Raw genomic sequence first — 23209 nt, 5'->3', positions numbered from 1 at the left:
CGAACCGACGGGGCCCCCTTCCCCTGTCTCTACTGAACGCCGAAGCCGGACGCGGCGGCCACCTAGGGGGCAGGGTTGTGTGGTCTATTCTCGAACTTAGTTATTTGCATCGCGTGGGGAAGAATACGAACAGCGCTCAACGCACTCGCGGAAAGAGCACCCTGCGGGTGCTCTTTTTGCTCGAGAACTGTAAGTCGATTTAAATCTTACATATTTCGTCCGAAATTTAACTTTTTTTCTAGTTGTTCTCAGTTAAACTCCCATGATACCTCAAATTATATTCCTGGAAGGGCATTTTTATAAGTCATTCTGTGGTTCGATCAATTAACTACCAAATACGTTTTGATTTACGAAATGGACTGTTTCAACGAAAACAAGTTTTCGGAAACAGTCCAAATTTTAAATTATGATCCCAAATACAAACAAAGAGAAATCTAATGCGTTGGTTAAACTTACAGAGCCCAGCCCATGTCTTTGTGTTTATTGACTGTTCAAACACATAACAACTATGTTAAAAACAATATTATTAAAATAAAAACAAAACAAATAATCGAGAAAGAAATTTAAGTTTATCAAAAAAATATGCAAAAAAAATCACTTATTTCTTTTTTTAAATATCACAAAAACCTCAGTTTGAAAAAGATGATACCTGAGAGGCCCGTTTTGACGCGTTACTACAGTTTAGGCACGTTTTGACTTCGCAACTCACAATGATCGATTAACTTTTACGTTTGTTTTACAAACACGCTTTTTTTTACCACAATCAAAATTTCATTACTTCTAAACCTCTTGAACAAATTGATGAAAATTTTTGCATCAAAACTAACTTGTCAAGGGTTTTTGAGGTATATAAAAATTGTCTCCAGTTAAATAATGATTTTTTGGCTAATTTTTGAAAAAAAATTAAAAAATTAGACAAAAAAATTTTTTTTTTCAGATTTGGCGATCAAAAAGTGCCTTCTATGATGGACCAGCAAAAAATTTGTTTCTAGGTCATAAGTTTGGCTCACTAGGGTATACAAACTGGCAAAATGTTTATAATAAAAAAGTTTACAAGAACAGTGATTTTTTGAAAAAAAAAGAAAAAAACGTAAAAAAATCAGTTTTTGGCGGGAAAATTCTCAAAAAATCAAAAATCAAGTTTTCTCTCTCTTTACTCCAATAAATTAATTCGGCCACGACAATCATTTTTTGTGATCAGTAAAAATGTCGAAAAACGACCGGAACATTGACTTTTTTGAAATTTGACAAAAAACTTCAAAAAAACCGCAAAAAAACATCAAAAATCTCGAAAAAATTGCAGAAAAAATTTTGGCAAACAATACACCATTCGATTCCCTTAACTGTGCTAGTGTCCAAAAAAAACATCACTTTTTCGCATTTTCTCAATCAAAATTGATTTATTGGGGCATTTTTGAAAAAAATCGTGATTTTGACCAAAAAAAACGCCACTTTTTCCCCAAAAAGTGCAACTCATAACATTATTTCGGAAAAACGCCTTCCCAAGTTATATCTTAGAATTTTGTCCTCTACCTACATGCAAAGTTTGAAGAAATTCTATACTGCCGTTTTCGAGAACTTGAATAATTTTTTTATTTTCCTAATTAGGTATTTTTTCTAGTTGACCGGCAAGGAAACCCTACCCTTGCCTAAAGGATTCACAAAGCCGGACCGCGACGACCACCTAGCACAATCAGGTACTAGTGGCTTGATTTTGGTTTTTAGTTTTTTCTGGAACCAAAAGAGAGTGTTGTCAAGCATCGACATCATGTGGTCAAGCAAATACGTGAACTTCTACGCATTCCCATTAGCAATGCGCCCTTCGGGCGCAAATGCCAATGCTCAATTAATTTTGCCAGGTGAAAAAATAAATTATTTAAAAAGTTCTGCTAAACTTTATTTTAAACTACCACCAAAAAACGCAAAGATTTCAAAGTGTAAAACAATCAAATTTTCGCCAATACCGGGCTTGCAATGAGACTGATGTTGGCAAAAGTAAAATAGAAAATGTAGAAAATGGAAAGAAAAAAATTGTTTAAAATAAGAACGCAACATCAAAAACCTATTTGATCTCCGCTCAAATCATAATTCAGATCAGGCTGATTTCAGACTTTAAGCGTAGAATTTACGGTTACGGCTGCTCCCTCTACAGGTCCCATAGGGACCGAGTGAGCATCCTACCTCGATCCAGGTTAACGGATAGTTGTTCTTAATTTTTCACAAAATTTTTTTTCACTAATGCTTGTTTTCAATTCCTCATGAGAAGCTGTATAAATTTTAAAAAAATTGATTTTATTAATCAATGCTTCCAAGAACAACTGATGTTAGGCGGTTGCAAATGCGGTTGCTGAAAACTAGTAAGGGATAATGATGAGAAAAATTGTAAGTTTTCAAATGAATTTAAAAACAGTTTTTTTCTTTTTTTCTTTTGTAAATCGGGAGAAATGAATCAGTTTTTTTTTAAGTTTTGCTCGCACCAACCACTGTTCTTAAGTAATGAAGATTCCTGTTCTAGCCGTTTATAACACTTTGGCAGAAAAAACATCATTATGATGTAAAATGTTTTAAAAAAGAGAAAAATTTAAAAATTATGTTTTTTTTTTAAAATCAAAAATTTGTAATTTTCAAAATTGAAAAAAAGTGAAAATTAATTGCATATTACGATTCAGCGTACCCATTTTAGTGGGTATAGCATTTTGAATTACCAAAAAATGTTAAAAATTGTAGATTTTATGAAGTTTTCATTTTGGCTATTTTTCCTTGTCGCCTCCACTTAAGGCACCTTTGAGCCAACTTGAGAAACTGGAACCTAAACAAGCTATACAGATAGTCTGAATGAGCCATTTTCAGCGTGATAACACGCCTGGAAGAAAAAAAACTGCAGAAAAGAAAGGAAATTTTGAACTTCAACCTTTTTTCTTCTTCAAATGGCGATACTTAGAATAATTTTTCAGCTGAAAAGTTCAAAAAAAATCAAAAAATTCAAATTTTGAAAAAAAAAATTAAAAAAATCTCATCAGTCCGTTTATTGGAGTCTTCGAGGTTTTGGGAGACCTTATCTGGCGGCTAACAACAAGTGGATCACTTATTTTAAATTTTTGAGAAAGGTCAATTAACCTGTTTTTACGTTTTTTTAGACAGAATTCCGAAAGCAATATCTTGGCTAAAAACAAAATTGAGGGCCTAAAAATAGTACAAACAGTACTCCCACATAAAGTACATTAGGTTGGAAACAAGAAATTGACTCTGATTCAAAAATCGTTTTTTAACTTTATTTCTGAACAAAAAATTGTAAAAAAATCAAAAACTGAATAACTTTTTGAAAAAAATGATTGTTTTGAAAAAGTGCCAATTTTCAGCTGAAACTTTTCATTTTAGCTATAAAAGACAGAGCAAGGCCCTTTAAGCTCAAATAAATTAATTAAGCAAATTATTTTCAAGTTTTTTCGTTAAAGGCTTTTATTTTGAAAAAGTATTCAAAAATGGGTTAAAAAAAGTCAAAAAAATCAATTTTCTCAGATTCAAAAACCTCCACCACCATGATGATTAGTTCGCTAGATAGGACTGCTGAAACCAATTTAGACGTATTTTCATAAGCATATCAAAATTTTTACTTATTTTTGAGAATTAAGCAAAATAAAAACTTTTCCCAAATTGGGCAAAAAGCCCAAATTAGCCCAAACACCTGTTAAAAATTGTTGGGTCAAAAAATCACAAAAGGAAACACCTATTCATTTGACATTTTAGGGCCGCATGCAAAAAATTAGACCATTCTAACCTGACAATTTCGAGAATCGACTTTTTTGCAAAATTTCTCTATAGTCCATTTGAGGGATATTACTTGTACCGGTGGGGGCCCCTACCCCACCTCAAAAAATTTTGTAATGCTGGAACGCGGCCACCTAGGGGGCAGGGTTGTGTGGTCTATTCTCGAACTTAGTTATTTGCATCGCGTGGGGAAGAATACGAACAGCGCTCAACGCACTCGCGGAAAGAGCACCCTGCGGGTGCTCTTTTTGCTCGAGAACTGTAAGTCGATTTAAATCTTACATATTTCGTCCGAAATTTAACTTTTTTTCTAGTTGTTCTCAGTTAAACTCCCATGATACCTCAAATTATATTCCTGGAAGGGCATTTTTATAAGTCATTCTGTGGTTCGATCAATTAACTACCAAATACGTTTTGATTTACGAAATGGACTGTTTCAACGAAAACAAGTTTTCGGAAACAGTCCAAATTTTAAATTATGATCCCAAATACAAACAAAGAGAAATCTAATGCGTTGGTTAAACTTACAGAGCCCAGCCCATGTCTTTGTGTTTATTGACTGTTCAAACACATAACAACTATGTTAAAAACAATATTATTAAAATAAAAACAAAACAAATAATCGAGAAAGAAATTTAAGTTTATCAAAAAAATATGCAAAAAAAATCACTTATTTCTTTTTTTAAATATCACAAAAACCTCAGTTTGAAAAAGATGATACCTGAGAGGCCCGTTTTGACGCGTTACTACAGTTTAGGCACGTTTTGACTTCGCAACTCACAATGATCGATTAACTTTTACGTTTGTTTTACAAACACGCTTTTTTTTACCACAATCAAAATTTCATTACTTCTAAACCTCTTGAACAAATTGATGAAAATTTTTGCATCAAAACTAACTTGTCAAGGGTTTTTGAGGTATATAAAAATTGTCTCCAGTTAAATAATGATTTTTTGGCTAATTTTTGAAAAAAAATTAAAAAATTAGACAAAAAAATTTTTTTTTTCAGATTTGGCGATCAAAAAGTGCCTTCTATGATGGACCAGCAAAAAATTTGTTTCTAGGTCATAAGTTTGGCTCACTAGGGTATACAAACTGGCAAAATGTTTATAATAAAAAAGTTTACAAGAACAGTGATTTTTTGAAAAAAAAAGAAAAAAACGTAAAAAAATCAGTTTTTGGCGGGAAAATTCTCAAAAAATCAAAAATCAAGTTTTCTCTCTCTTTACTCCAATAAATTAATTCGGCCACGACAATCATTTTTTGTGATCAGTAAAAATGTCGAAAAACGACCGGAACATTGACTTTTTTGAAATTTGACAAAAAACTTCAAAAAAACCGCAAAAAAACATCAAAAATCTCGAAAAAATTGCAGAAAAAATTTTGGCAAACAATACACCATTCGATTCCCTTAACTGTGCTAGTGTCCAAAAAAAACATCACTTTTTCGCATTTTCTCAATCAAAATTGATTTATTGGGGCATTTTTGAAAAAAATCGTGATTTTGACCAAAAAAAACGCCACTTTTTCCCCAAAAAGTGCAACTCATAACATTATTTCGGAAAAACGCCTTCCCAAGTTATATCTTAGAATTTTGTCCTCTACCTACATGCAAAGTTTGAAGAAATTCTATACTGCCGTTTTCGAGAACTTGAATAATTTTTTTATTTTCCTAATTAGGTATTTTTTCTAGTTGACCGGCAAGGAAACCCTACCCTTGCCTAAAGGATTCACAAAGCCGGACCGCGACGACCACCTAGGGGGCAGGGTTGTGTGGTATATTCTCTACTTTAGTTATTTGCATCGCGTGGGGAAGAATACGAACAGCGCTCAACGCACTCGCAGAAAGAGCACCCTGCGGGTGCTCTTTTTGCTCGAGAACTGTAAGTCGATTTAAATCTTACATATTTCGTCCGAAATTTAACTTTTTTTCTAGTTGTTCTCAGTTAAACTCCCATGATACCTCAAATTGTATTCCTGGAAGGGCATTTTTATAAGTCACTCTGTGGCTCGATCAATTAACTACCAAATACGTTTTGATTTACGAAATGGACTGTTTCAACGAAAACAAGTTTTCGGAAACAGTCCAAATTTTAAATTATGATCCCAAATACAAACAAAGAGAAATCTAATGCGTTGGTTAAACTTACAGAGCCGAGCCCATGTCTTTGTGTTTATTGACTGTTCAAACACATAACAACTATGTTAAAAACAATATTATTAAAATAAAAACAAAACAAATAATCGAGAAAGAAATTTAAGTTTATCAAAAAAATATGCAAAAAAAATCACTTATTTCTTTTTTTAAGTATCACAAAAACCTCAGTTTGAAAAAGATGATACCTGAGAGGCCCGTTTTGACGCGTTACTACAGTTTAGGCACGTTTTGACTTCGCAACTCACAATGATCGATTAACTTTTACGTTTGTTTTACAAACACGCTTTTTTTTACCACAATCAAAATTTCATTACTTCTATACCTCTTGAACAAATTGATGAAAATTTTTGCATCAAAACTAACTTGTCAAGGGTTTTTGAGGTATATAAAAATTGTCTCCAGTTAAATAATGATTTTTTGGCTAATTTTTGAAAAAAAATTAAAAAATTTGACAAAAAAAATTTTTTTTTTTCAAATTTGGCGATCAAAAAGTGCCTTCTATGATGGACCAGCAAAAAATTTGTTTTTAGGTCATAAGTTTGGCTCACTAGGGTATACAAACTGGCAAAATGTTTATAATAAAAAAGTTTACAAGAACAGAGATTTTTTGAAAAAAAAAGAAAAAAACGTAAAAAAATCAGTTTTTGGCGGGAAAATTCTCAAAAAATCAAAAATCAAGTTTTCTCTCTCTTTACTCCAATAAATTAATTCGGCCACGACAATCATTTTTTGTGATCAGTAAAAATGTCGAAAAACGACCGGAACATTGACTTTTTTGAAATTTGACAAAAAACTTCAAAAAAACCGCAAAAAAACATCAAAAATCTCGAAAAAATTGCAGAAAAAATTTTGGCAAACAAAACACCATTCGATTCCCTTAATTGTGCTAGTGTCCAAAAAAAACATCACTTTTTCGCATTTTCTCAACCAAAATTGATTTATTGGGGCATTTTTGAAAAAAATCGTGATTTTGACCAAAAAAAACGCCCCTTTTTCCCCAAAAAGTGCAACTCAAAACATTATTTCGGAAAAACGCCTTCCCAAGTTATATCTTAGAATTTTGTCCTCTACCTACATGCAAAGTTTGAAGAAATTCTATACTGCCGTTTTCGAGAACTTGAATAATTTTTTTATTTTCCTAATTAGGTATTTTTTCTAGTTGACCGGCAAGGAAACCCTACCCTTGCCTAAAGGATTCACAAAGCCGGACCGCGACGACCACCTAGGGGGCAGGGTTGTGTGGTCTATTCTCGACTTTAGTTACTTGCATTGCGTGGGGAAGAATACGAACAGCGCTCAACGCACTCGCAGAAAGAGCACCCTGCGGGTGCTCTTTTTGCTCGAGAACTGTAAGTCGATTTAAATCTTACATATTTCGTCCGAAATTTAACTTTTTTTCTAGTTGTTCTCAGTTAAACTCCCATGATACCTCAAATTGTATTCCTGGAAGGGCATTTTTATAAGTCACTCTGTGGCTCGATCAATTAACTACCAAATACGTTTTGATTTACGAAATGGACTGTTTCAACGAAAACAAGTTTTCGGAAACAGTCCAAATTTTAAATTATGATCCCAAATACAAACAAAGAGAAATCTAATGCGTTGGTTAAACTTACAGAGCCCAGCCCATGTCTTTGTGTTTATTGACTGTTCAAACACATAACAACTATGTTAAAAACAATATTATTAAAATAAAAACAAAACAAATAATCGAGAAAGAAATTTAAGTTTATCAAAAAAATATGCAAAAAAAAATCACTTATTTCTTTTTTTAAGTATCACAAAAACCTCAGTTTGAAAAAGATGATACCTGAGAGGCCCGTTTTGACGCGTTACTACAGTTTAGGCACGTTTTGACTTCGCAACTCACAATGATCGATTAACTTTTACGTTTGTTTTACAAACACGCTTTTTTTACCACAATCAAAATTTCATTACTTCTAAACCTCTTGAACAAATTGATGAAAATTTTTGCATCAGAACTAACTTGTCAAGGGTTTTTGAGGTATATAAAAATTGTCTCCAGTTAAATAATGATTTTTTGGCTAATTTTTGAAAAAAAATTAAAAAATTTGACAAAAAAAATTTTTTTTTTTCAGATTTGGCGATCAAAAAGTGCCTTCTATGATGGACCAGCAAAAAATTTGTTTTTAGGTCATAAGTTTGGCTCACTAGGGTATACAAACTGGCAAAATGTTTATAATAAAAAAGTTTAGAAGAACAGTGATTTTTTGAAAAAAAAAGAAAAAAACGTAAAAAAATCAGTTTTTGGCGGGAAAATTCTCAAAAAATCAAAAATCAAGTTTTCTCTCTCTTTACTCCAATGAATTAATTCGGCCATGACAATCATTTTTTGTGATCAGTAAAAATGTCGAAAAACGACCGGAACATTGACTTTTTTGAAATTTGACAAAAAACTTCAAAAAAACCGCAAAAAAACATCAAAAATCTCAAAAAAATTGCTGAAAAAATTTTGGCAAACAATACACCATTCGATTCCCTTAACTGTGCTTGTGTCCAAAAAAAACATCACTTTTTCGCATTTTCTCAACCAAAATTGATTTATTGGGGCATTTTTGAAAAAAATCGTGATTTTGACCAAAAAAAACGCCCCTTTTTCCCCAAAAAGTGCAACTCATAACATTATTTCGGAAAAACGCCTTCCCAAGTTATATCTTAGAATTTTGTCCTCTACCTACATGCAAAGTTTGAAGAAATTCTATACTGCCGTTTTCGAGAACTTGAATAATTTTTTTTTTTTCCTATTTAGGTATTTTTTCTAGTTGACCGGCAAGGAAACCCTACCCTTGCCTAAAGGATTCACAAAGCCGGACCGCGACGACCACCTAGGTAAAAACATATATAGATATATCCATACATACTTACATAGTTACAAATAAAAGAAAAAAGTATACACACGAGGCAAATAATAAAATAAGATTTGCACCTACCTACATGCATGCTTTTAATTTATACACACCTAAAATATATATCAAACATACATCAATCCATATACATGCATACATTTTACACGTAAGTATAAAAATCGTTAACACCAACATAGAGGCCTTATGTAAAATGGAAGCATATTGTATACCATGAATCGTGTATATCTTTCACACTTATAATCAAACAATCACATATGCAAACATACATACATCAGTACATACCTACAAATAACATAAGTATACATTTCAGTCGCCCAAACTTTTTCATGAAATTTGCAACAAACTTTTCATGAAATTCTTCAATACTCCAGTTTGGTGTCTTCGTAGATGTGGAGCTCTTTCTCTCTCTCTCTCTCTTTCTCTTTTTCTTTTTCTTTTTCTTTCTTTCTTTCTCTTTCTCTCTCTCTCTCTCTCTCTCTTTCTCTCTCTTTCTCTCTCTCTCTTTCTCTCTCTCTCTTTCTCTCTCTCTCTTTTTTTCCTTAAAATTCACTCTACGTATTCTATTAAATGAATTCGTTTTCATCCTACACAAAAATACACATGGGGTTATTGCCATTGAAATTTCAACTTGGGATCCATTGGTATTAAGTTTCACTTCAGGATCTCTCTGGGAAAAAAAAATCACTTAGAAACTGTTTCGTACAAAATTTCTGATTGAGATCTTTCTCTCTATATCTCCTTTTTTCTCTCTCTCTCTCTCTTCCTCTTCCTCTTCCTCTCTCTCTCTCTCTCTCTCTCTCTCTCTCTCTATCTCTCTATCTCTCTATCTATCTCTCTATCTCTCTATCTCTCTATCTATCTATCTATCTATCTATCTATCTATCTATCTATCATGTAATTTTGCGCATGAAAGCTTTATTCGAACAGAATTTTCTAACAGTAAAGAAGCCAAAGGACTTATGACTTAAGTGTCAGGGATATCGTTTTGAAAACAATCCCGCTGCAATAGATGCAGCTGATTTCACATCTCAATGAGAACTGGTCCATGAATCGAGGGAAATTTGGTTCTATGGACCCACTGGAGTTGATTTTTTCACATGTGACAAGCATTTGTTGAGCGGTGTTACCCTCAGACTTTCCTACAGACGTTCTCATGAAGACTTTCTCATTATTTCTGAAGATGCTGCCAAGCATTACAAGCTGCAAATACTCGAAGCGAAATAGATGTTAGAAAAATGACTGTGAACGACCATGTGCTCTCTGCCATTGAATCAACTTTGCTCAAAACTCCTGCAAACTACCCATAACAAGAAGAAATTACAAAAAACATTTCTTGCAACAGTTGGTCAGCGCAGCTGGCAACAGGAAGATATTTTTGCTCGTGAACCGGTGAGACAAATTATAATAGCATTGAACACAAATAATGCATTTCTAGGAACAAACCGAACGAATCCTTTCCCATAATCAAAAGTTTGGATTGGAGCAAGTTACCTTGAGATAAAACGGTTTACCAATAGCAAGTACACCAATCAGTACACAAGATCATAAACGTCTCTTCTTCAACACACTATCAGCGCTAGGTTTGTTGCACTGCGGGCTGGGAATCACTCTGGATAACTACCAACAGCACTTTTTTATGTGTTTTGATCTCACTAGCACACAGCAGGCAGCTCATGACTTCTTGCATCCAGAACTTACTAACTGCTCAGTTTCACTCGATCTTCAAAACTTCAAACGCTTTGACAGCAAACCTGGAAATTTTTGTTTGGGGTATACGCTCATCCAATGTATTTATTACCTCCGACCGCAAAGTTACGAAGAACGTCCTTCCAATTTCGACCGTCTAAAAATGGATGAAATCCAGTTGCAGGATCTCATTCAGAACTGTAAACATCTGAAATATAAGTTTCTTGGAGTATTTGCAGCGGACAATTTTCCACTTCACATCCCAAACAATATCTTTATGATTGTGAATACTTCAAAATCAGATTCTCCGGGGACACATTGGATTGTGATTTGCGACAGAATAAATGTTTTATATTTTGCTGATCCTCTCGGTCTTCCTCTTTGGCAGTACACCAATCAGTATAAACGATTGAACGAAAATTTTCATCAGGTGACTGAATTGATGACAAACTTTCGCATGCAAGACACAAACTCTACCATGTGCTGTTCTTTTTGCATTTATATTGCACATTTGATTTATGATAAAAACTTTAATGGTGATGCTTCTGATTTTGCTTACATAAATGATCATGTTTTGAAACGTTTCCTAACTCACATGCTTACCCATTGACTATTTAATATGTCTGTTTTGTACACTTTTCAATTTCAATTTAAACACTACATTTTTTAGTAATTGACATTTTTACCCAATTTTTAACTGAATAGCAGTAATCCGAGAAGTTAGATTACTATAAAAAAAATACAAAATCGATCTATGGGGGGATATCACCATACCAGCAACTGTTGCCTCCTTTCAGTACAAGTTCCGGACGGGTTTCGAAACGCCGCCTTTCGGCTGAGAGTCGAGCGCCATGCGTTTTCCTCTACTCGGACCCCAAGAAATTTTATTCCACTTCAATTCTATAGTAAAAAGTTAGGTTCAAGTCTTAGAAGTGATTGCAGCAAAATTAATGGGCACTTTTGGCTTTCATCAGTGTTCTCATTTTTCAAGATCTTAACCCACTTCAACTTATTAGCTCTTTCAACCTTTCTATAAAATCAAAGCTATTGTCATAGATTTCAGACGTTTTTTCGGTCTCCTGTACACACGGAAAATGGAAATGTCGAAACTTTCAAGCCAATTTCATTATTTTAGAGTTTTCAGTGTTCCATAATTTTTCTTTGGTTTAACCTTCATTTGGCTTAAAGAAATTTTTCATTCTTATTTCGGTCAAATTGATCATTAGTTTTTGCCTAAATAGAGGTGGCGGCCGCCGCAATTGACGAATTTTCCTTTCTTCGAGACTCAGCGATAAAACATGCATTTTTGCATGCAAGGAAATCGTTCACCGCAGCCAACAGTTAAGCTACGCTGCCAAAAATCCGGTGCTTTCCTATATACCATATAGTCTGGTTGCATTAGGTTCAACTGATTGCATATAATAGGTATATAACGTCATTTTACATGTAAACAAGCCAATACCCCCAAACTTTAGAAGGGAAATCATGCACCGACCAAAACTTAATTCCGTTCCCGTTTCCACAACGTTCAGTGGGAATACTCAATAACATACCGAAGTTTTACATGAGGACTATTAGGTATAAAATTATACATTGAGATCATTAATTTTACATAGGGATCATTAGCTATAAATATTTACATAGAGATCATTAGGTATAAATATTTTACATAGGGATCATTAGGTATAATTATTTACATAGGAATCATTAGGTACAAATATTTACACAGGGATCATTAGGTATAATCTATACCCATTGATCCCTGTAGGGATCGATCATGTCCCCCCCCCCCCCAACCGATCCCAGTGTCGTATATCTAAACTAATAATAACGTAGAAAAAAATTGTGCCAATTAAAATTACTCCTGAACAAACGAAAGTATAATTTAACCAGCCCAAAGTTGCACCAGACAAAAAGCAACTGCTGCATAATTGCAGTGTCACAATTGTGTACTCAGAGGCGAAACAGAGCTTCGCACCACTTGCGATATAACACACACATAAGAAACGAATCGCAAAAAATTTAGATGTTGAAAAAACTAAGAGAACCAAAACTTTTGTATGTCTCGATAAAAAAACTAGGAGCCCAGCTAAAGCTTGAGGTAAGTTTTTGATATTAAATAAATTTGCCATACTGATGCGGCACGAAAAATGTGATTTCTTAAACTGTTCTTTGCCTAAAACCTTCGTTGTTTCTCTATTAAAATAAGTGAGAATAGTAGGAAAATTTGAGATAATCAATTTTCCAAATGAGAAAACATTTCTCTTGAGAAAAAATCCAGGAATCGCCGCTTCTGCATGAACAATTATCATCGCAATCCGTTCTTTCAATGGAACTTTTCATCTCAGATTTAATTGTGTTAATTTTAACAAAATTCACAAAATTTCTTTAAAAAAAAACAGTCAAAAGTTCTAAAAACGGTTAAAATACTCTTCAAAATCCCTAGCGCTTTTCTGCAAAAACCAGGTTATGGCGGCTTAAGCAGAAAAGATTCCAAAAGCCGGATTTCTCGATTGAGCACAACCTGAAAATTGGCCCGTTAGTTTTCGTGTAAAGTCAATAAGTTTCTAAAAAAAACTGTCGAAGCTGCCAAAAAATTTATGTCTTAAACAAACTGGTCATAGCCAATAATTTGTCAAATAAAAAATTTCTTGGCAGCTTGACTAGAAATTTGACTATTCCGAGGGCCATAACGTTATGTGTAAAGACAATTGGGCGTAGCCACTTATGCAGAAGATATTTTCAAAACAACTCTATTGATTGAAAACGAAAATTCAAATTCAAATAAAAAATTTCTTGGCAGCTTGACTAGAAATTTGACTATTCCGAGGGCCATAACGTTATGTGTAAAGACAATTGGGCGTAGCCACTTATGCAGAAGATATTTTCAAAACAACTCTATTGATTGAAAACGAAAATTCACAGGTGTAGTTTTCGAGAAAACAAAAAAAAATCAAAAATAAGGGTCAAATATTCCCCATACGTTTTCGAAGACTGTAGACAAAGGGGTCAATTAAAAAAAACTCAAGGTGAGTATGCAGGCACACAGGGGAGTAAGCGGTCTTTCAATTCATACTCCTTTTTTGAAAATGAGGAAAAGTTTCTGAGAAAAAGTAAAATTTTTGCAACACGTGAAAAAAATCCAAAACGAAAAAAATGAATTTTCAACAAACCGATTGATAAACTTACAACCAACTTGAAAAGTGCGGAGCGGAGTGTTAATATTGTGTTTATTTTGACACTGTCCAAAATTGGGTTAGAAAATTGATAAAAAATAGGCCGAGAAACAGAAAAAAGCAAATAAGGAAATAGGAAGTCAAGGTAAGTGAAAACTATAGGCGTAAATCAAATACCAAAACGAACATTGAATAAAAATAACAAGTTCGCCGATAACAGACAAGCAGATCAATAATTGACCGAATTTTATTTGAAACAGAATATTTCCCCTTTGAAAAAAAAAACACGTCCTGGTCAGATTCGAACCCAAACACTATCAAGCAAGGTGGAGATGACTGCAGACGTCTAGATGAAACCTGTGGACAAAGTTACGGGGAGAAAAGTCTAGTGCCCGATTGCAATACCCTTGCTGATCGCAACTGCAAACAGTTACGAAATCCCAGCAAGTTTCAATCACTTTCGACTGATTTATATAATCAGCGCATTTTTGGCTGGCTTATACTTCGGCTAGTTTGTTTACACTCAATTTTTGTTCCTGCGGAATCGTTCATCAAAACTCATGAATAAATTGAAATAAAATGTTAACTAGCCTCCAGGTAGCATTTGGTTTGGGTTGAGAGGTGGAGCCAGACTGATGAACTGATCAATGGGGTCGACCGGCGACGCCAGTGACAGGGCAGCTGCATTGTTCTCCTCCTGTTCTTGAGATCTTGCAGAGTCAGTAGGCAGTAAACTTAGGGGCAAGTTAGGAGTTGGTTGACGCTGATCGGAGTTGGTCACACGACGGGTGGGTGAGGTGTTTTTTGATGAGGAGGCACTTGTGGAAGCACGGGGGCCAATTCCAGAGGAAGAACTATAACAAGTTTTCAGTCGGACTTATGTTTTTAACCATACTTACCCAGACATTGAGAGCAAAAATTTGAACACATGGTAACGCTTTGATAGAAAAACAATATACTAAGGAACGGAAAACTATTAGGAACAACAAGAGACACTAATATAACTACAGAACATAACTACGAGCAATTCTGACGGCTTCAAATATTTCAGGTCAATCCTTTTTTCCTTGAATGAAGAACAACACAATAATTCTAGTACATTTTGTTGCAAAGTTTGTTGAAAACTGAAAAATAAAAAAACAATTGAAAAAATGTAAGCTGCTCTTAAGGACTAACCTCCTTTGCAACTTTGGACTCTTGATTGGATGTTTATGTTCGGTTTCATTGACAACATGGAATGCATTCGTGACCGGAGTATGATGCGTACGATGTTTTGTGCTCTGAATCAATTCTTCAGGAGGCACAACTTGTCGATAATTATCAAACTTGACTTGAAACTTCATTGCTCTATTGTTGTAGTCTCTTAAAATTGCTTTTTTAAAAGCTATCAATTCCCTCCTAACAACTTTTCGTCTTCGTTTTCTTGGCTTTGAAAACTGTTGGACTAAAAACTGTAGTTGATCTCTGGCTGTAATTCGAAATTTTTCAGTCGCTACTCCAACTGTTTCATCTATATTCCCAATAAAACAGTCAAGTGAATTACTGAGTGCTGCCGACGACGATGAAGCTATCTGCGCATCGCCAGGAAATGTAGTTCCATCACTGACTCCTGACCCAGTCACTTTTGAAATGGAACTAATACCGGAAGCTTGTTGCGGATATTCTACACTAGAAATATTGGTGCTAGTTCGCTCTAACTTGACATCTATTTCACCTACTGGTCCCTGGGGAGTTGTGAGCCTGACAAGCATGCAACCATGTCGGACCAGCTCGCCAAGTGTGACCGCAAAATTTATGTAGGGCGATGTGACGGCGGAGCTAAGCACCGCGTTGTTATTCATGTCCGACATTCACATTTGCATCTGAAAACAATCCAGCACATAATTTTAAAATGTTCCAGAATGAACAAAACGATTAACTTATGTTTCCAACATATGTTATCCTGCTTGGTCATAAACTAAAAATGAAGTATTTGCCATTGAAAAAGAAATCAGAAGTCAAACCGCAAAAAAAAACATTAAACTGAGCCGAACAAATTTTAGACCATGGCGACTTAACCTCTGACATAAGGCGGATTCGGGATACATTAACTCCATTTATTTTTTATCTCATAACCGATCATCTATTCCATCTATTCCTTTTCTATTCTAAATTTTTCCTACAAATTTAGAATAGAAAAGAGTCCACTCGGGGAGGGTTCTCATGCTTGAGGGACCGAATGCTTGAACAATTTCAACCAATCGAAATCGCTAAGCGTTCTTATTGGCTAAATGCCTTTCCCGCAAAATCGAAGTCAAAATTAACAGAAAAGGTTTTAAGCTGTACAATTCGTGCAGATCTAATAAATTTGTTTTTTTTTCCATTTTTTGTAAATCGGTATCTTTGGAATATTAAATTTGCTCAAATCCGCCTTCGATACGGCAATACTTCAAAACTCATCTGCTTATTATCTAATCGGTCAATATTAACACTAATAGCCTGGATTTATTTGTTTACTTTGAGATTTTTGCGATTTACTTTGAGATTTTTAATACTCAATTCTGATTGGTTTAAAGTAAGCTAAAATAAGTTTCAAGCATTCGGTTCCTCCAGCATGAGGGACGCCACCAGTCCACTCGAATCTTATGTAAGCAATTAACAAAATACCCTTTTGTATTAGTGTAGCACTTTCAATACTACAACTTCAAATATAAAAGTCTTAGAAGTCCTCAAAAGTCTTTTCCCTGTTTGGTCAAAATGTCATCTCAAATAAAAGACTTTAAGAGAAAGAATAAAATACAATAGGAGAGAGATTCAACCGTCTGTTTGGGTGAAGAAATTCGAGTCACTGAAAATGCAGGACGCTCATCCAAAACAATTTTAGTTTGGTTTTGTCTGCACCTGCTATATAGATTTCGGTCCCCTTTTCATCTCTTATCCTCTTTTTGATTAGGAGACAGACATTTGCATTTTTATTGATTTCTGATAGTAAAAAATCAATATTTAAATTAACTGGCGGAACTCACAATAATTTCACCTGCCTTAGTTACTTTAATATTTCGAGCTGAGGGGGATTTAGCCGTTTTCACAGTCCAAACAATAGGCACACTCCACCTGACTGGCGCCGTGGAAAATATTAAGTTTTCTTGATCATCCGTTGAACTTTATTAAAAAATCTTTGCCTTTCCTTGGCTTTTTTCAAGATTTATAAAACCGAAACAACAAGATCCTAGCTAAAAATCCGATGAAAACTTGAAAATTTAGAAATCTGGATTTGACTTTATAGAGTTTCAAGTTAAATCGTTCATTGAAATCTGAATCAAATTTTAATTTTTAAAGGCATTCTTCTCTTAAGGTGTGAAAAATTTAGAAAAAAGGCCACTCGAATCAGATGTAAACATTTAAAACAATAGCCTTTTAAAAGTGCAGCATTTCCTATTCTGAAACATCAAATAAAAAAGTCTCAGTAACAAATTAGAGAACACCATCTACTTGAACACTTGCAATTAGATATAGCGTCAAGTGCACTACTCAATTAAAACGAGGGACAAAAGAAACTATTAAAACTTATTTTATTGACTGATCATTTAAGGAAACAAAGAAAGCCCATATAAACGTGCATTCTCAAGGTCAACTGTTTCCTCAAATTCATAGACTCTCTAGATTTCTTTCGAAAAATTTATTAACTAGCACTAGGTAGCTTTTTATAAGAACAATATCAGAGGAAACAATTGTATTTCAACAAAGTTTATCAAATCAGAACTCACAGAGGGTTATTGAGGTCGAGCGATATGGATGCGATCTGTTTACTCACCGACTCGATGTTCGATCTCCACGACAGAAGAACTGAGTGCAAATTCTTCCACTCGGCTTGTGAGAACGTCCTATGTGCAACACTGCCGACCAGAACCTTCTGGTTCACCTGGTCTATTTTAGCTTTCACTACTTTGGACCTGATGGCCTCAATCACGAAGCTCTCTATCTCGTCATTGCTGAGCTGCAGCTTATCGGATAATGTCGCAAAAGAAAGTTCTTTGTTTTCCAGTGCTAAACAACAACTTTGCTTAATTATACATATAAATGATACTTTGAGTCATAAAAAAACTAAAAAATAGACAAGCGAATATAATTCGATTTGAACTCGGTAATTCAGGCGCGAATCATAATCTAATTTAAATACTGAGGTACTTTAAGAGCGAACATGTTAACAATTATTTGAAATGGGTCCAAGAGCAGAAAAACTGGATTGATACAGGAAAATCGGTGTTCGATAGCGAGCACGCAGTTGATTTAAGGTCACCAATGGTAGCAATACGGGCGCGTCGCTAATCACCCGACTCTTATTTTCAAATAGAGTCCTAGTCTCTGTTGACAAGCTCGCATTACATTTCAATTGGAATTAATTCCTTATAGTTCAATAAATATCGGCACTCTTTCTGCTTTTAGATCTTTTCTGCCCTTTGACCGGCCACTAGTGTAAAATGACATATTTCACATATTTTTGGACCAAATTTTTGGACTCAATTCAATTCGGAATGATTTTTACGCCGGATTTTTTCTGCAGCATATGCGTTATAGAATGGAATATAACAAGCGTTACTAATGCCGAAATAAATTTTCGAAAAGACAATTATCCCAAGTTATCCGTTAATTATCACAAATTAAATTTTCAAAAAGACAATTTTCAAACACCTATAATTTCGCAAAAAATATCACAGGTGAAATTTTTTTTTTCATTCTGAGCTCGGAATATCAATATATTTTAGATCGCATAAAAAATTTCCGCCAGAATGCTGGATAAAAATTTATCTTGACGAAAAAAAATCCCGAGCACTAATTTGCCTTTCTTCAATAGTCGAAATTATTCACTATTCTTCAAAAGCCGAAAAAAAATAGGTATATCGTATATGGGACGCGAAAAAAAATATATACGACTACTTAACAATCCTTAGAAGGGTTATGCTTAAAAAAGGGCATATAGTTTTCAATTGCTGCACTTTGTCTTAGTTATTTAGTTAACTGCATGATTTGATCGCAAAATGATCCGACTGACCACATGCTTGATTATGCTGTAGAGAAAAAACTTCTAATAACACTGATTCTTACGCAATTGAGTAAATCCTTTGTACTAATTTAAATTTTACGCAATTTTGGCACGATCAAAAGTTTTATTGGTTTTAATTTCCCAAATTTCTTTCTTTAAATGAATTTTGTCGGTTAAAACAATCAGAAATTGAGACAAAACTGCTCGTATCAGTGCGAAGCCCTGAATGTTCCGACTGCCTTTTAAGGTTCCTGGAGCAGCAGTAAAAACATAAAAAAAACTAAATGAAATTAAATAAAATGAAAATTTTTTTTTCTAAAATTTGAAATTTTTTAGGAAAATAATCCCCCACACGCCATATAAAGTACCAAAAGATAGATTTCGTTCATTGTAACAAATCAATTATGGCAAATAAGCTTCGTTCAACCAATTTGGAACGATTTCTAAGACGGATTAAATCTCCGCTTACGCTTTAATAGCGCGAAATATATCGCGCATTAATTGTCCCAAATTGGCCAAAATGGCAATCTTTAAACCCCCATAACTTTACGAAAAATGATCACAAGTGAAATATCTTTTCAAATTTAAGTTCAGGACAACAAAACCTTTTGAATGATATTTAAAAATTCCGTCAAAAATGGCTATAGTTAAAAAGTCGAAATTTGTTTGAAGAAAAAAAAACCCACCCCGAGCACAAATATTCCGTTACTTTCGTATCGAAAGTCGGAACAATAATTTGGATATTAAGCTAAAATTTCAAGGTTCTAAACAAACAAATCAAAGCGCCTCAAAATTAGACGCTTTGAAAATATTCATACAAGACGTATTTTTCAATATTGCTGAAAAACTCCTGACATTTATTTTTTCATGTTCAGAGGTCATACATTAAGAAAAAAACTTTTTCATCTGCACTACGAAAGATGCACAGTTGCAATTCTCTTAAAATAACTGATCACACAAATCGTCCTCATCAAAGAAATTCATTAAATTTTATAAAATAGAAATTCCTCCTTTAAAATCAAGGTCTTCAAACTAATATAGATTTCTCGTGAAGTTATGTCCGATTTTGTATTAACGCTTGTTTAGCGTAGAAAAATCTTAGTTAGCAAATCAAATGAAGCCTATGTGAAAAAAACCTAGATCACAAGCACTTGGTCACTTTCTGTGAAAACCCATACAGAAAAAAAACAGTCAAAAGAATGATGAAAAAGAGTCAATGACCATAAAAAAACTGGAGCGAAAGTCAAAGACAGGTATAAAAAAGAATGAACCCAAAGAGACCGGAAAAAACTTAGCATTGTGATGAAAACAAAATTCAAAAAATGACAATATCACCGTAGATCTCTCCGAATTTTATAATTGACACTTAGTTAAAAAATTGACTCTAACTAAGACAACAAGAACGAGATATGAAATTTCTTTTTCGCTGATTTTTGTGATAACCAAAAACTAATTTTTGAAAGCAGAAGTCATACATTTTTATTCCTCCCAATTCAATTTCAATTAATCCTAAAACAGAGACAAAGCAGAATATCTCCTCTGCGTTTCTATTCTTTGAACATTTTCCGCACCATTTGCGATACCCCACAAACCATGCAATTGGAAGCTAGCGGACAGAAATTGAGAAAACATCCACCAAAACCAAAACAAAAACATCGACAAAAATTTTCACAATACGAAATATATACGACTACTTTACAATCGTAAGAAAGGTTATGCTTAAAAATAGGGCATGTACTTTTCAATTGCTGCACTTTGTCTTAGTTATTTAGTTAATTGTATGATTATGCTGTAGAGAAAGAACTCCTAATTACACTGATTCTTACGCAACTGAGTAAATACCTTAAACTCAATTAAATTTTACGCAATTTTGGCACGATCAAAAATTGGTTTTAATTTCCCAAATTTCTTTCTATAAATGAATTTTTTCGGTTCAAAAAATCAGAGACTAAGATAATTTGGATATTGAGCTTAAATTTCAAGGTTCTAAACAAACAAATCAAAGCGCCTCAAAATTAGACGCTTTGAAAATATTCATGCAAGACGTATTTTTCAATATTGAACATGATAAAACAAATGTCAGGAATTTTTCAGCAACAATATTGAAAAATACGTCTTGCATGAATATTTTCGAAGCGTCTAATTTTGAGGCGCTTTGATTTGTTTGTTCAGAACCTTGAAATTTAAGATCAATATCCAAACTATCTTAGTCTCTGATTTTTTGAACCGAAAAAATTCATTTATAGAAAGAAATTTGGGAAATTAAAACCAATTTTTGATCGTGCCAAAATTGCGTAAAATTTAATTGAGTTTAAGGTATTTACTCAGTTGCGTAAGAATCAGTGTAATTAGGAGTTCTTTCTCTACAGCATAATCATACAATAAAACATAATAACAAAAAGCAGAGGCATCGTGGGGCTTCGCACCCCTCGCAAAACACAACAAGCATAAAAGTGCGAGCTAGAAGAGCGTGAAAAAAGGAAAATCGCAGAGGCAAAATTCGAACACACTACAAACAGTTTGATATTTGTTAGAAAAAACAATCAATTTGAGAAAAACGTACGAAAACGTACCTGTTGTCATGCAAAAAAAAATCGAAATTTTTTGAAATTTGCGACGTTCGATCGAAACGTAATATGATTAGAAGCAACCTTTTCGTCTTTCCGTCCAAAAAGGCGCAAACAAGGTCACTTTATCAAAAACATTTATTCTAAGTCATATATAGCCCATTACTGCGAGAAAAGATGAGTAAATTAGACTGAGTAAACACTATTGGAAAACTCTCGAAATTTTTGTTACAAAACTTGTCTATCTGGAACAATTAGGATATTAAGAATTTATTATGCTTAATTAATGAAGCCGGTTAAAAACTAAAAAAATCCAAAACTCCAATATCGAGGTTTAACGAAATCCGGACTTTTTCCTGAAAAACGAAAAAATAATACAACCTATAAAAACGTCTTCATAGAAATAAATGATACTTCGAAAAAAAACTCACTTGAAAAAATATTGATTTTCAAGAAAAATCTAATTTCGAAAAAAATACATCACGATAAAATTTGATGAACTTCAAGAATGAAACTGCCAAATAATCTTGGCAGAAAACTGTCCATGACAAAGATAACAAAGCAAGGCCATTAGAAAGATGAAGACACTCAATCAACTCAAAGAGACCAGAGAAAAATATAACCGTGAAAAAAAAAATTTCCAGTTTCAAAAAGGTGAAATCATCTTGGAGCTCTCCAAAATCCTTTCGAATTGACGATTTGTGGAGAAAAATCACCCAATTTGAGCTAATTAGATCTAGATATGAGAGTTTCACCTCACTTGATAATCTGACTACTAACTAATTTTGAAAGCAGAAGTCATACAATTTCACAGATCTCAATTTTATATAATCTTGAAGCACAGGCGATAGTTAATATCACATCTGCATCAGAAATAGTTTTCGCTTAACTTGCGACACCCCACAACAAAACAATTGCAAATTAGAGGGCAAAAATGAGAAAATTAATTCCAAAACAAAAATAAAACATCGACAAAGTTTTTCCGTCATTTTTAAATTTCAAATGGGGACAAACAATGTAAAAAAAGAAAAAAACATTGATATTTAAACAATTGAGCGTCATGCTTATGTGTTACACGGCGATACCTCTAAATCCGAACAAAACTTTCAAGCGGAATAATAACAAAAAATTAAGGCTGCTATATTTACAAATTACAGAAATAAAACAAAATATCAATAAGCAGAGGCATAGTGGGGCTTCGCACCCCTCGCAAAACACAACAAGCATAGCAGTGCGAGCTAGTAGACAGAGAAAAAGGGAAGATCGCAGAAGTAAAAAACGAAAACACTACAAATAATTTGATTTTTGTTAGAAAGAATTTTCAATTTGAGATAAACGTAGGAACCCTTTACTGTTGTCACGCAAAAAAAATCTAAATTTCTTGAAATTTGTGACGTTTAATCAAAACGTAGAAGGATTAAAAGTAACCTTTTCCTCTTTCCGTCCAAAAAAGCGCAAAAATGGTCACTCTATCAAAAAAAATGTATTCTAAGTCAAATATAGACCATTATTATGACAAACGATGAGGAAATTCGACTGAGTAAACACAAGGAGTAAACCCTCGAAATTTTTGTAACAAAGTTTGTTTACCTGGAACAAAGCGGATATTACAAATTCATTATGCTTAATTGGCTTCATTAATTAAGCATAATGAATTCGTAATATCCGCTTTGTTCCAGGTAAACAAACTTTGTTACAAAAATTTCGAGGATTTACTCCTAGTGTTTACTCAGTCGAATTTCCTCATCGTTTGTCACAGTAATGGGCTATATTTGACTTGTAATACATTTTATTGATAGAGTGACCATTTTTGCGCTTTTTTGGAAGGAAAGACGATAAGGTTACTTTTATTCCTTCTACGATTTGATTGAACGTCACAAATTTCAAGAAATTTAGATTTTTTTGCATGACAACAGTAACGGGTTCCTGCATTTTTCTCAAAT

General features: G+C 33.7%; 2 protein-coding genes across 2 annotated transcripts in view; both read right to left on the bottom strand.

The window, feature by feature from the left end:
* Nucleotides 1-14262: 14262 nt before the first annotated feature.
* Nucleotides 14263-15534, bottom strand: LOC134840330 (uncharacterized). Its single transcript, XM_063856092.1, has 2 exons — nt 14853-15534; nt 14263-14530 (listed from the first exon to the last, which is right to left on the bottom strand). Exons 1-2 carry the CDS (start codon nt 15524-15526, stop codon nt 14263-14265), a joined length of 942 nt encoding a protein of 313 aa, XP_063712162.1. The 5' UTR covers nt 15527-15534.
* Nucleotides 15535-17213: 1679 nt separating this feature from the next.
* LOC134839228 (eukaryotic translation initiation factor 3 subunit M-like) overlaps nt 17214-23209 on the bottom strand; it is a 61216-nt gene continuing 55220 nt past the window's right edge. Inside the window, exon 3 of the mRNA XM_063854708.1 lies at nt 17214-17702. Coding sequence (XP_063710778.1) covers nt 17419-17702 — 284 coding nt within the window. The 3' untranslated portion in view covers nt 17214-17418. The remainder of the gene's footprint in view (nt 17703-23209) is intronic.

The sequence above is a fragment of the Symsagittifera roscoffensis genome, chromosome 2 (genome assembly GCF_963678635.1).
Source record: "Symsagittifera roscoffensis chromosome 2, txSymRosc1.1, whole genome shotgun sequence".
NCBI classification, from domain to species: Eukaryota; Metazoa; Xenacoelomorpha; order Acoela; family Convolutidae; genus Symsagittifera; species Symsagittifera roscoffensis.
The sequence above is the reverse complement of the archived record's forward strand: the minus strand, read 5'-3'. Positions and strand labels throughout refer to the sequence as shown.